Below are 14,536 nucleotides of genomic sequence, written 5' to 3'. Positions count from 1 at the left end.
TCAGCCTTCTTTATGGTCCAGTTCTCACAGCTGTACATGATTCCTGGAAAAGCTATAGCTTTGACTATGCAGACCTCTGTCAGCCAAGTGATGTCTCTGCTTTTTAATATGATGTCTAGGTTTGTTATAGCTTTCCTTCCAAAGAGCAAGCATCTTTTAATTTCATGGCTGCAGTCTCTGTCTGCAGTGATTTTGGAGCCCAAGAAAATAAATCTGTCAGTGTTACCACTTTTCCCCCTTCCCTCTGCCATGAAGTGATGGGACCGGGTGCCACGACCTCAGTTTTTCAGATGTTGAGTTTCAAGCCAGCTTTCATCCAGTGATGGACATTTGGGTCTATTATGATCAATGCTATGAACATGGGTGTACAAATGTCTCTTTGAGACCATCTTGTAATTCTTTTAGGTATATGTTCAGAAGTGGAATTGCTGAATCACATGGCAATTTTTAAAACAACTGTCATAGTATTTTCCGAAGTAACTGCATGTTTTACAACCCTTCCAACAGTGCACAAGGGTTACAATTTCTCCAGATCATTGCCAACACGTGTTATTTTCTGTTTTTTTTTTTTTCCCTGAAATATTGTAGCTATCCTAATAGATATGATATAGTATCTCATTGTGATTTTGACTTGCATTTTCCTAAACATTAGTGACGTTGAACATCTTTTCAAATGCTTATTGGTCATTGGTCATGTCTCCTTTGGAGAAATGTCTTTGCCCATTTTCTAACAGGTTATTTTTTGTTTTTGTTATTCTACCCATGTACTTTTGTGATCCCCTTTGATTATCTCATTCTTTAAAAAATCACTCAATAATTGTTTTTACTCATATGTCTTGGTAGCAATGGGGCTGTATATATTTTTACATATGTCTATAGATATTTAAATATATAGCTAAACATATCCAACTCTATACATCTATAATCCAAATCTATATATCTATAAATAGATACAAACATATCACATTTTTTGACTGGTGGACAAGGACTAATATACTTGAAGGAAAGTAAAACCGTGCAGACTGACAGTAAATATGGGTAAGAAGGTATTAACAAAGCACTTATTTGCTATGTACATTTTAAAATCAATTTTTAATTTATAAACAATAAAATACACCCATTAAATAAAAAGCTCAATGAGTAGTGATAAATATATAGACCTCAGGAACAGTCACTGCAATCAAAATGTAGAACCTTGCTATCCATGTCACCCTAAAGAGTTCTCACGTGCCTCTTTGCAGTCCGTCCCCACCTTTATCCACCCCCATCCCTGCCCACTGCCGAGCTGTTTCTCTCATGGCAGATTCATTTTAGATGTGTACTTCCAGAACTTTGTTTTGGAGTTGATTCCCTTCGGGTAAAGACCTAGAGTAAAATCTAGATCATCTTGTAACTTTCTGAGAAACTGCCAAACTGTTTTCCAAAATAGCTTCAGCACTTTGCATCCCCACTGGCAAAGGGAGAGAGGTATAGCACCACATCAGTGCCAACATTTGCATCAATGACAGTCTTGTATAACTGTAGCCTTTCTATTGGGTATACAGTCATATCTCATTCTGCTTTTACTCTGCATTTCTCTGATGATTGTTGAGCATCTTAAAAATATGCTTATGGGTAATATATATCTTAGTAGGAAATGGCAACCCACTCCAGTGTTCTTGCCTGGAGAATCCCAGGGACGGGGGAGCCTGGTGGGCTGCCGTCTATGGGGTCGCACAGAGTCTGACACGACTGAAGCGACTTAGCAGCAGCAGCCGCAGCAGACAAGTCCAAGCCTTTCCTCCATTTTTTAAGTTAACTATTGAGTTGTATATTCTGATATAAGTTCTTTGTAAAATTTATGTATTGGAAATAACTTTTACTGATCTATGGCTTGGTTTTTCATTTTCTTAATGTCTTTTGAAGAGGCTAACTTTTTTTTTCTCTTATACTCTAGGAAATTTTTATTTCTCTTATACTCTAAGGATAAATCTTTGCCTAAACCAAAGCCCAAAGACTTTCTATTGTTCTCCGGGAAATTTTACAGCTTAGCTTATTCATTTTGAACTCATTTTATATAGAGTGATGTAGTAGCTAAGGTTTATTTTATTCCATGTGGATATCCAGGTGTCCCAGCACCATTTGTTGCAAAAACGATTCTCTCCTCAGTGAATTGTCTTAACAGTCACTTCCAAGAATCAGTTGACCATACATTTATGGGTCTGCTTGGGGACTCTTTATTCTGTTTCATTGATCAGTGTATTTTTATTTAGGCCAATCAGTGTAGTAAGTCTTGAAATCATACACTATAAGTCTTCCAAATTTGTTTTTCTTTTTCAAAATTAATTGTTTTTAAATCCTTGGCATTTCTACATAAATTCTAGAATCTGTTAGCCAATTCCTACCAAAAAAAAAAAAAAAAAAAGCCCTTCTGGGATTTTCACTGAGACTGAATTAAATCTATAGATTAATTTGGATAGAATTAAAATCTTAATAATACTGATTGTTCTGAGTCATAAACATGGTCTTTTTCTCCATTTAGTTGAACCTTCTTTAATTTTCTCAATAATATTTTATAACCTTCAGTATGCAGATCTTGTATCTGTTTTGTTAAAATTAACCCTAAGAGTTTCAGAATTTTGGAATCTACTGTAAATAGTATTTATTAATTTTATATTCTAAATGTTTATTCCTCATATATAGAAATATAATGAATTTTGTATATTGACTTCATATCCTGTGATCTTGCTAAAAACTCACTTCTTAATCCTACTAGTTTCTCATGAAGGTAGTAGGTCATTTGTGGAAAAAATATAGCATTTCTTCTTTAAAATTTCTTTTGTTTGTATTGTTTCACTGGCTATCACCTCCAGTGCAATATTGAATAGAAGTGTTAAGAGAAGACATTCTTGTTTTGTTTTTGATCTTAGAGGAAAGTATTCAATTTTTCAACATTAACATTAGCTGAAAATCCTCACAGATGCCCTTCAGCACACAGAGTATGATATAGTGACCATTTATCCCAGTTTTCTCAGAATTTTATTTTTAACCAAATGTTTTAATTTGTCAAGTTCTTTGCATCTTCTGAATTATAGGCTTTTTCTCTTTTTTATTTTATTAATATGAAGGATTACATTGTGTTTTTTAAGGTTTAACCAACTTGCACTCCTGGAATGAATTTCAATTGTTCATAAGAGATTATGCTTTTTATATGTGGCTGGATGCAATTTGCCAATCTCTTTTTCAGTAGTTTTCAACCCTTTTCTGATGGGGGCTGCTCTGTAGCTTTCTTTCCTCGTAATACCATAGTCTACTTTTGGTGTCTGGGTAGGCCTAGGCCCTATTAATTTTCCCCTTTCACACTGCAGGGAACCCAAGCCCCCTGCTTCTCAGAACTTCTTTACTTGTTCCATCTTACTAGACATCTGCTAGTTACTCTTGATCCTTCCTCTTTATTATTGCCAGTATCCAATCCATCTCCAAGAGCTGACTGTTGTAGCTTCAAATCGTAAGTCTACACACTTCTTTTTGAGTCTTTTGCTATCACATGAGTCATCTGCCTACAGCCTTTCAGTGGCCTCTCTCTATCCACAGACTATAATCCAGAGTCCCCAGTATAGACCTCATGTGATCCAGACACTCCCAGCTCTCAGGACTCATGTCTCACCATCTTCTGCCTCACTCATTACACCCCAACCACTTAGATTCATTCACCTGAAATCTCGAAAACTCTTTCCTGTCTCATATGTCTGTTATAGTCTCCAAACACTGTATAACCTCTGAGAGGTATTCCTTAAGCCCTCAGTAGAACAGCCTATCTCTACTGTTCTCTCTCGTTGTACTTATCACTTTTATACACACACCAATCTACATATCTCCACTCTTATCTGTGTTTTCCAAACTGTACACTCAGCAACCAGCATAACATCTGGCATTATGACTGATCACAATAGCTATTTGTTTAAAAACTGAAAGATGGAATGAATGGATACTTCCCAGAGGCAGAGTGGTACAAAGTAAAGACCATTGGGTTCAGAATCAGCCATGGGCTCAAATCCTGACTCTTACGATTCTGAAATGCAAATTCTTTGCCAATTTAAAATCTGAACATATTAGTTTTTTAAAATAAGGATTAAATAACATATTTTATTGAGATGTTTTAGGGATAAGAATGAGCCAAAGAAAGAAAGTGCCTTGCATGAAACACTGGCTTAATCAATAGTTATTACCACTTTTTTTCCCTCTGTACCAAAATAAAATGGGAAATCTTTTTTATAACATGTACAGTTTCCCAAAAAGGTACCGGAGCCTCTAGGAGATTCCCTTTATGTGTGTGTGTATATATATATACAGCTCCTTAAGATCCTATTGAAGAACGTAAACAGTGTGTTTTGATGTCACATAAGTTAATTATTTCAAAGCCCTACTGAAAATTAGAAATGAAAGTTACTGAGAAAGTGAAGATTTCTTTCACCTTGTTTTTATTTTGCTAGCTAGATCCTTGAGACTCTTTACTGGACACACTAGATTGCTTAAAAAAAATTCTAAACTTTCAGAAACAAGTTGAACTTCTAAAGTTTAAATTTTTCTTAGCATATTCATCATTACCTTCAAAGAGAATTGATAGATGGGGTTGATTTTTCTGAGGTCATTAATCACAAAATATAAAAGAGATGCTCTTGCTGCCACTGGTCTGTAACATTCTCGGGCCTCGTTGATTTTTCTTTCATTTTCTTTAGCTTCAATCACCTACGGTGGGAGCAGACAACATAAGTAACTTACTCTTCACAGTCTCTGTATGATGGAAGGGGCATATCTGAAATGAGAAGCCAGTGGTGTTGAAGTAGACAACATGTATGGATTTCTATGCTTGGTCTTTCCCAAAAGCGTAACATTCATATTTTAAAATAATCTTTTTATAAACTGACTTTTAAATGAAAACGGATGTAACTCCAGCTGTGTTATGGTTACAGATTAAACAAACTTGATTGTTTCTGGTTCTACAGAATTTATTCTGAGTAATGTCACCTTCCTGCCTCCCGTCTCTCTTTCAGGGGTTAATAACCCAGCTGTATCACCTCCCAGGGAGAGCTCTTAAAAATCTGCTGGGTCAATTCAATGCCAATATCTTTATTAGTCAACAAGGTATCCAAATGCAGCCAAGGTCAATAAAATATCCAATAACCAAGCTTACTAAAAACCCTTTATAGGAAGACTCTCATGACGGCCTAATTCTGACTTTGCACCAGATCATCCATATGCTCATATATTTCCATTTAGTTTATCTTTGTACAATATTAGCCTCTGGGTACATTCAGAGTGGTAATTAAACACACAGACCATCATCAGCCAACATACTCGTTTTTATTCAAGACACAGTTTCTTCTACCTAGTACTGCTGTTGGTCCTAGAACTTTACAAGGTACAATATTTGTCCAACCTTTGTTTACAGACTTGATTCATCATACTTGTCTATAAAAGGACAGAAAGAAAATGTAGAGTAGAAGCCAGTAGTGTAAATTACTGCCCAAAGCAGGACCTCTGACAGGATAATATTTAAATCCTTGTGTTTGGAACACCCAGACCTTTGTCTAAGAGGGTAACTGTAAATAGCCCTAACAATTCATTTAGCTTTTTGATGGTGTGTTTGCAGGAGGCACATATTGGTATGTACTTCAAATGGTTACTCAGGGGTAAGTGGAAGGGAGGGATAACTTAGGAGATTGGGATTAATATATACATACTACTATCAATAAAACAGATACCTAATTAGGACCTACTGCATAGCACAGGGAATTGTACTCAATATTCTGTGATGGCTTATATGGGAAAAGAATCTAAAAGAGAGTGGATATATGTATTTGTATCATAAATTCACTTTGCTGTATGCCTGAAACTAATACAATGCTGTAAATCAATTATACCCCAATAGAAATATTAAAAAAAATTTTTTTTTAATGTAGAGCAAAAGAAGGAAGCTCCTACATGGAAAAATGTTAGGAAGATAGCAGAGATATTTTAAGAGACAATTAGAAGTTAACTTCAAAGCTAAGACCTAATTTACTTAATTGCCCTAATCTTTACCATTTTAGGAGCTACCTAGAATTCACTTACTTAAAAGGAAAGAGTAATCTGGGATCCCATTTCCTTGCTTAAACTAAGACAAATATATTGGATGTGTGGTAACACAATGTTAGCTAGGTAATTAATAGATTACTTAGTAATGAGGATACTCCAGAAAGCAAATAAGGGACCCTCTCATTTCGAAACCTCAGCGTTTTAAAGACTCGTGGCCGTGTGTGAAAGTCCAACGTGCATACACAAGGCGTATTAGGACACATGTTGGACGTTCAGCAGGAAGTCTACTAAGTGAACATTTTTTCCTAGCTTTTAGGAAACGTCACTTTCCTGGGGAAATAATGCATTTGAGTGCAGTGGGAGACCATCCTTTGCTCAGTTTCCTAGCACTGAAGGTCTGTAAACAAAACTTAAGCTCTAAGTATTTCTGTAAAATGTATGACAGACCAGGAAGCCTGTGGTGAGACTGTAGGGTGTCAGTTTGCTGAAGCTGAAGGCTAAGCCTTTTAATATTTTAGACTGCGTAAGCTAGCAGGGCCCAATTTCCTTCAAATTTAGTCACTCAGGAAAAAATAACAGCCTGACAGAGTCTACTGTGAACGACTGAACCTCTCTTGAATTAGGAGAAGCCCAGAGTTCACTTTTTAAGGGCAGTTTATGAAAAGGCCTGAATTCCACAGTCAGTCCTTTTAGAGAAATGGCCAAGTGGGACTACACTTCTGCCCAAGCACTTCCTTCAAACAGAATAAGCCCTCCAGAAGTCCAACGAGCATCAACGCACTATTTACAATAGCCAAGACATGGAAGCACCTAAATGTTCGATAGAAGAATGGATAAAGAAGATGTGGTACATATATACGATGGACTGTTACTCAGCCATTAAAAAAAGAGTGAAATAATGACATTTGCAGCAACATGGACAGACCTAGAGGTTGTCACACTGAGTGAAGTCAGAGGGAGAAAAATCTGACGGTATTGCTTACATGTGGAATCTTAAAACCAATGATAAAGATGAACTTATTTACAAAACAGACTCACAGACTTAGGGAATGAACTTAAGGTTGGTGGGGGAGGGGAGGTCAGGGAGGGGTAGGGAGCTTGCGATACACAGGCATGCACTGCTGTATTTAAAATGGATAGTCAACAAGGACCTACTGGACAGCACACGGAACGCTGCTCAGTATACTATATAAAAAAAAAAAAACCTAATTGGGAAAAGAAGAGGCACATGTATATGTATAACTGGATCTCTTTGTTGAACACCTGAAACAAACACAACAGTGTTAATCGACTGTACTCCATGATAAAAAGTTAAAAAAAAACAACCCTCCAGGCAGCACCTGCCTTTTCCTACCTTGCACTCTATCTCAGCTGCAGTGGCCTTGGCCCTCTCCAATCTCTCTACCAGTTTAGTGTCATCTAGAAAGCTCCCTTCTGCCGCAGAGAGACGCAGAAGGAGGTCGTCCTCCAGGTACTTCAGCTCTATCTTAAAGTCATTTTGGTGCTTTGTCAGAACCAGCTAATGCAAACCAAGCAAAAGGTGAGAGACAGTGAATAAATTCATATCACTTCATATAAAACAAAACACTTAGCATTACAACTGTAGTAATCATAATCTTTAAAAATTCTTTAAAAGCAATACACATAGTTAAATATGCCCAGAAAATTTCCCAATTAAAGTCAGGTATAAATTATTTTTTAATCTAGATAGAGATAATCAAGGGATAATTGCACATGAAATTTTGGCATCTCATAGAAATATAATGCATTTTTGTATGCCAAACATCTCTGCCTCCTCCAACACCTGCTAAAGTACAGAATTTTAAATATTTGTATTTTCTTGCTTGGTATTATTTGTTTGCAATGCATTTAAACTTTAAATTCAGAAGGCATGGTAAGAGCTGGTTGTACTCCAGGGTCCAGAGCATGACCACACATCATAATCATGGACCATTAGGAACCCAGAGGAAGAAACTTTTGGTTTCTGTATTACATCTAAAGAGAAAAGGCATTATTTCCATCCTCATAACAGGATAATAGCTAAACATCACAGCCCTTCTTGTATCTGTCAGAGAACTGAGGTCACAGGGTAATTGCCATGCTGAAAACTACAGAGACGGGTGAATACAGTCACAGCTTCTCAGGAACATGTAAGTAGTAATTGGCTGATTCCTGGGGGCAGAACTGGAGAGTTAAAAGCTTCTGAGGGCCCAGTGTTTGGGGATCTCTTAGGAGAGGAAGCCCAGGGCAGATCCCTCTCGCCCTTCTGTTCTTTCCAGCCTTCTAGGGCATGTATCTGTTTCTCCAGCCCTGCTTCCATGATTCCAACTCTGTGCTTGCCAGAGTCACGTGCATCAAACAAGACCCACAGTGAGTCCATCTCCTCCGGCCCAATCCTGACTACTTACTTAATCAGAAGTATCTTGAGTTGCTACTTAACTGTTCACATATATTCTCATTTTTCTTAAGCAGATTGCGAGATCCTGGAAGGCAGGCATCCCATCTTATACTCCTGTGTCTGGCACTATCATTTGTGCAAAGAAGGTACTGAATAAGTGCTGAGGGATAATTTCATAATTCTTACCTTAAGCTTCTCCAAGTCTGGTCTTTCAATATTGACAACCTCTGCCAGCAGCTGGGCTTCCAGACCATCTTCTGTGACCGTGAAATTGAGGAGGGTTGTCTGAGCCTGCAGTTCTGGCTTATAGTGAGGATTTACCAGTTTTGTGTGAAGGATAAGACGAAAGTTGTGGTTAAATTCACATTCTTTATCTCCAATCTTGATATACCTAAAGGGGGCATAACACAGACATCAGGAAACTCCCATGAACCATGACTAATAATAAGGTGTCATTCCATTCCTGTATTCTTTTGGTGAGTCATGAATTTTTGTCTAGTCTACATTTCCCTAAAGTATAAGAGGAGTAAGAATTGTCCACTAAACCTCTATATGATTAAGTCTCCTTACACGTAAAATGGTGATAATAGTCGTACTCACTTCATAGCATCACTGTTACAATTAAACACAATAAATCAGATAAAGAACCTATAACAACAAACGCAAGCTTCTATTATTATGCTAGCTATGATTAACCTTAAAGATTAATATTCTTTAAGGATAAAATGAGTATGTATGCTCTTACACATGGGTTTGTAAGTATCCCTGATGAGCCCAGCCTTTAAGTTTTAGCTTCCCTGGTGGCTGAGATGGTAAAGAGCTTGCCTAGGTTTGATCCCTGGGTTGGGAAGATCCCCTGGACAAGGCAATGGAAACCTACTGTAGTATTCTTGCATGGAGAATTTCATGGACAGAGGAGTCTGGTGGACTACAGTCTGTGGGGTTACAAAAAGTTGGACATGACTGAGGGACTAACACTTTCACTTTCATATATATACGTGTGTGTGTATATGTATATATACATTTAAAATTCATACATATGAAAAATACACATATTCCTTTCCTTATACAGGCTTAGTTTAAGCCACTTTAAATGATGCAGAAGTGATTCTTTTTTCTAAGGCCCATCATGTGACTATGAGTAATGGTAGCAAAAATATTTTCCAATAAAGAAAGAAATAAAAATTCCCCTGGCACTTTATTCAATCTTAGTACTTCGGGGTCTGGCTCAGAAGTAAAATTTAAGAAGCCTGTTGCATGGGATGCATGGACAGCACTCTTCCAAGCTCCATCTCGCATGGGGTGGGCTGACAGCTAGCATGATTCTGTTGTGTGTCCCTGTTCCTCTGGCCACAGGGCCCAGGAGCAGGTACTTCATCTGAGCTGTTCCAACCAGAGTAAACTTTCCTGGGGTTCAGGACTGGGGCAGAGAGAAGGGAGGGTTGGAATTGGAACCTCTAAGCTCGTGCTGATGTCCCTCTGTCCTGCTGGTGAACCAAGCAGCAGAGACTGTCCTGGTTTCCCAGGAAAGAGTAATTAAACCAATGTTCAGATGAAAGAGTAACAAAGGAGAGTGTTCTGGGTTTCATGGGCTTCTAGGTCCCTTCTTTCTTGAAGTCCAGCTGCATCTTCCCCTCAGTTGCCATGGCACCCTGCAGCCTTGTAATAGTCTCTGTTTTGCTTCACCCTGATGGAAGTGGTTTCTGTAATTGCAAGCAAAGCTCTGAATGAATGCAGTCACCCCGTGAGGGCAGAGCCTGATTTGTCTCTACCTCAGATGCTGGTATCTAATTTCTAAGGAATTCTCCCTGGGGTCCCTTGCCCTGTGGGTTCTGAGTGCGCTAGGCCAGTGGAAGCTCTGTCAGGAGAGAGCAGTAAAGAAGAGAGGGGCCTGGCAGACCTCCATTGCTTCCAGGTTGTGCTTGTTGGGGGCATAGGGGTGTGGGTTGGGGGAGAGTGGAGTGAGGGGCTATGTGCTGCAATCCACAGCTCATCTCGGGGCTATATGTGCCTTGAGATCCACAGCTCTGCTCAGAGCAGCTAGGAACACCTTCAGGCCTGGAGGCAGTAATGGCTTCCTGCTACTGCAAATCCTTTGTAGCCTCAGTATCTCCACTGAGTTCCCTTTATCCTTTGCTCTTTAAATTCTTCTTGTAAAACAGTTACTCTGTGAATTCTATCAAACAATTCCAACCTACTTTGTGGTCTTTTTCCTGCCAGGACCCTGCTATGAGGCTGTAGCAAAAGGCAAGTTTTTCTTACTCATGCACCAAATAGACAGAACCCATGAATACTGGAAACTCTCAAACTCTTCCATCAAAGTGGACTGAGATTTGGAGAAGTGAAATTCCTCCAAGAAGCCTACAAGCATGGCTGAAGCAAGGAGCATCTTCTCAGTTTCCTATTTTAACTACTTACTGAAATTCTGAGTTTTTCCCTATTTAGTGTATATTTTCATTAGAGAGGTATCATCATGATGATGATAAGAATGTTACTCAAAGCCCACATTGCTTTTAATTTAAATATAATGTTTTAAGTAATTATGAAGAGAAAAATGAATACTCATCTCACTGACTTCTGGGTGAGGTGTTAAAGTTCCTTAACTTTATCAACTTTGGAAAACTAGATGAATTCAAAAGAAAGACACCATAGAATATACACTGTCTTTCTTTTAAATTCATCCAGTTTCCCAAGACAAACTGATACAACCACTATGGAGAACAGTATGGAGATTCCTTTAAAAACTAGGAATAAAACTACTATATGATCTAGCAATCCCACGACTTGGCATGAAAGTGAAAGTGAAAGTGGAGTTGCTCAGTCGTGTCCGACTCTTTGCGACCTGTGGACTGTAGCCCACCAAGCTCCTCCGTCCATGGGATTCTCCAGGCAAGAACACTGGAGTGGGTTGCCATTTCCTTTTCCAGGGGATCTTCCTGAACCAGGGATTGAACCCAGGTCTCTCACATTGCAGGCAGATGCTTTAACCTCTGCACCATCAGGGAAGCCCTTAAGCCCTACTTGGCACAGACCCCGAGGAAACCAGAATTGAAAAAGACACACGTACCTCAATGTTCACTGCAGCACTATTTACAATAGTTAGAATATGGAAGCAACCTAGATGTCCATTGGCAGATGAATGGATAAGGAAGTTGTGCTACATATATACAATGGAGTATTACTCAGCCATAAAAAGGAACACATCTGAGTCAGTTCTAATGAGGTGGATGAACCTAGAGCCTAATCTACAGAGTGAAGTAAGTCAGAAACAGAATGACAAATACTGTGTATTAACACACATATATGGGATCTAGAAAGACGGTACTGATGATCCTATGTGCAGGGCAGCAGAGGAGACACGGCCATGAAAAACAGATTTTGGACACAGTGGGAGAATGGAGGTGGAATGACTGGAGAGAATAGCATTGAAACATATACATTACCATACATAAAACAGACAGCCAGTGGGAGTGTGATATGCGACACAGGGGCCCAAAGCCAGTGCTCTGTGACAACTTGGAGGGAGGGGGTGGGGAGGGAGAGTTCAAGAGGGAGAGGACACATATACACCTGTGGCTGATTCATGTTGATGTACATGGCAAAAACCATTACAACACTGCAAAGTAAATATCCTCTACTTAAATAAGTTAAAAAAAAAACCACACTTGGGCCTGTACTACAAAAGAAACAGAGAGAGAAAGACACTGTATAAGTTCAGAATTTAGGCAATGCTGAATCCTCCTTACTAAAATGTCACAATATTTGCAATAACTTTTTTAAACTTCAGTAGAGATACTCAGATGCCCTAATGTGGTAATATTTTGGGCTGCTATTGATGGATATTTTGTAACTGTCTTGCTCTGAGATGAAGTCATATGGTTATATGACTTTTGAGTCATATGGTGAGGAGAAGGCCCCTAATTCCCTGGCCACTCTTGACTATGGAAATTTTTATAATAGATTAGTTAATAATCATAGTTTTCTTAAATCACTAAAGCATTAATCAATAAATCACCCAATCACAAAAGCTTTAATCACTACAGCTAAGAATCTCAAAGATTCATAACATACTGTCTCCATTCAATTCTAAACTTTTTTTCCCATTGTAGTATTATATTTCAACAAAAACTTTCACAGGTTGCCACACATCTAAGGACAATTAACATAAGGAGAAAAGATACAAGAATAGACAATGGGCAAAAGACATTCTCTGCAACAAGTGTCGTTGAGAAAACTGTATGGCTGCATGTAAACCAATGAAGTTAAAACTCACCCTCTTGCAGTACATACGAATAAACTCAGAATGGTTTAAAGACTTAAATATAAGATATGACAACGTGAAACTCCTAGAGGAGAACATAGGCAAAACATTCTCTGACATAAATTGTGGCAATGTTTTCTTAGGTCAGTCTCCTGAGGCAATAGAAATAGAAAGAAAAATAAACAAATGGGACCTAATCAAACTTACAAATTTTTGCACAGCAAAGGAAATCATAAAAACAACAACAAAAATGAAAAGACAACCAAAGGATGGGAGAAAATGTTTACAAATGATTCAACAGTCAAGGGCTTAACTCTCCAAAATGTACAAACAGCTCACATAACTCAACAACAACGAACGAAACAACCCAACTGAAAAATGAGCAGAAGACCTAAATGGACATTTCTCCAAAGAAGACACATAGATGGCCAAGCCAATAGGCACATGAAAAGATGTTCAACATCACTAATTATTAAGGAAATGCAAATTAAAACGACAACGAGGTTATCACCTCACACCAGTCAGAATGGTCATCATTTAAAAGTCTATAATGCTGGAGAAGGTGTGCAGAAAAGCCCTCCTACACTGTCGTTGGGAATGCAAGCTGGTACAGCCACTATGGAAAATAGTATGGAGGTTCCTCAGAAAACCAAAAACTATAGAACTATCATATCCAGAAATCCTACTCCTGTAACCAAAACTTGACATGAATGACTTCACCATTAAACTTAATAAAAAGTGGCTCCCAAAGTAGTTTATTTGGCAGGTTTTTCAAGCTTAGAAACTTAACCAAAAACTGTGAAAGCATCTTAAAATGTTATTGACCTATAGTTTATTTACAATGCTGTGTTAATTTCTGCTGTAAAGTGAAGTGACTCAGTTATACATTTGTGTGTGTGTATTAGTCTTTTTCATAATCTTTTCCATTATGGTTTATCTATTTGGTTTGTTTCCTGACAAAACTGTAATTCAAAAAGACACACACACCCCTATGTTCACAGCAGCACTTCTCACAACAGCCAAGACATGGAAAGAGCCGGAAGGCCCACTGACAGATAAATGGAGAAAGATGTGGTACATATATACAGTTGAATACTACTCAGCCATAAAAAAGAATAAAACAATGCCATTTGCAGCAATACAGATGAACCTAGAAATTATTATACTAAGTGAAGGAAGTCAAAAGGAGAAAGACAAACACCACATGATATCACTTACATGTGGGCTCTAAACATGTGATAAGTCAACCTGTCTACAAAGCAGACACAACTCATGGACCTAGAGAGCAGACGTGTGGTGGCCACGAAGGAGGGGGAAGTAGAAGAGGGAAGGGTGAGGAGTTCGGGGGTAGCAGATGCAAACTATTATAATAGGATGGATAAGCAGCAGGCCCTACTGTACAGCACAGGGAACCATATTCAGTACCTTGTGATAAACCGTAATGCAAAAAGACTATGAAAAGGACTATATATATAAATACACACACACATATTGCATATATATATATACACACACACACATATTACATATGCACATATATATAAGAGTCACTTTGCTTTACAGCAGAAATTAAGCCGGAAAATCTCTCAAACAGGCTACTTTGGGAGTCATTTTTTATTAAGTTGAATTGTGAAGTCATTCATGTTATTAAGTTTTGGCTTATTTTCCCTTAGTACTTCCCACTGTTTAATTTTTTTCCAGCTGGAAAACAGATTTAGATGACAATCCTCTTCTAAGCTGTATATATGTATAACCCATATTTTCCTTTAAAAATAAGTTTAAAAAGAGTATTAACATCACTGTTGAAAGTGAAACACTGA

At 38.1% G+C, this 14,536-nt stretch overlaps 1 protein-coding gene across 2 annotated transcripts in view; it reads right to left on the bottom strand.

Moving 5' to 3' along the window:
- The window catches only part of DNAH11 (dynein axonemal heavy chain 11), a 360,125-nt gene that overhangs the window by 43,430 nt on the left and 302,159 nt on the right, over nucleotides 1–14,536 (bottom strand). For both annotated transcript variants that reach the window (XM_040260639.1, XM_040260638.1), the window contains 3 exons: nucleotides 8,642–8,846; nucleotides 7,412–7,576; nucleotides 4,588–4,728 (listed from right to left, as the gene is read on the bottom strand). In XM_040260639.1, coding sequence (XP_040116573.1) covers nucleotides 4,588–4,728; nucleotides 7,412–7,576; nucleotides 8,642–8,846 — 511 coding nt within the window. The remainder of the gene's footprint in view (nucleotides 1–4,587; nucleotides 4,729–7,411; nucleotides 7,577–8,641; nucleotides 8,847–14,536) is intronic.

The sequence above is a fragment of the Oryx dammah genome, unplaced genomic scaffold (genome assembly GCF_014754425.2).
Source record: "Oryx dammah isolate SB20612 unplaced genomic scaffold, SCBI_Odam_1.1 HiC_scaffold_18, whole genome shotgun sequence".
NCBI classification, from domain to species: Eukaryota; Metazoa; Chordata; class Mammalia; order Artiodactyla; family Bovidae; genus Oryx; species Oryx dammah.
The sequence above is the reverse complement of the archived record's forward strand: the minus strand, read 5'-3'. Positions and strand labels throughout refer to the sequence as shown.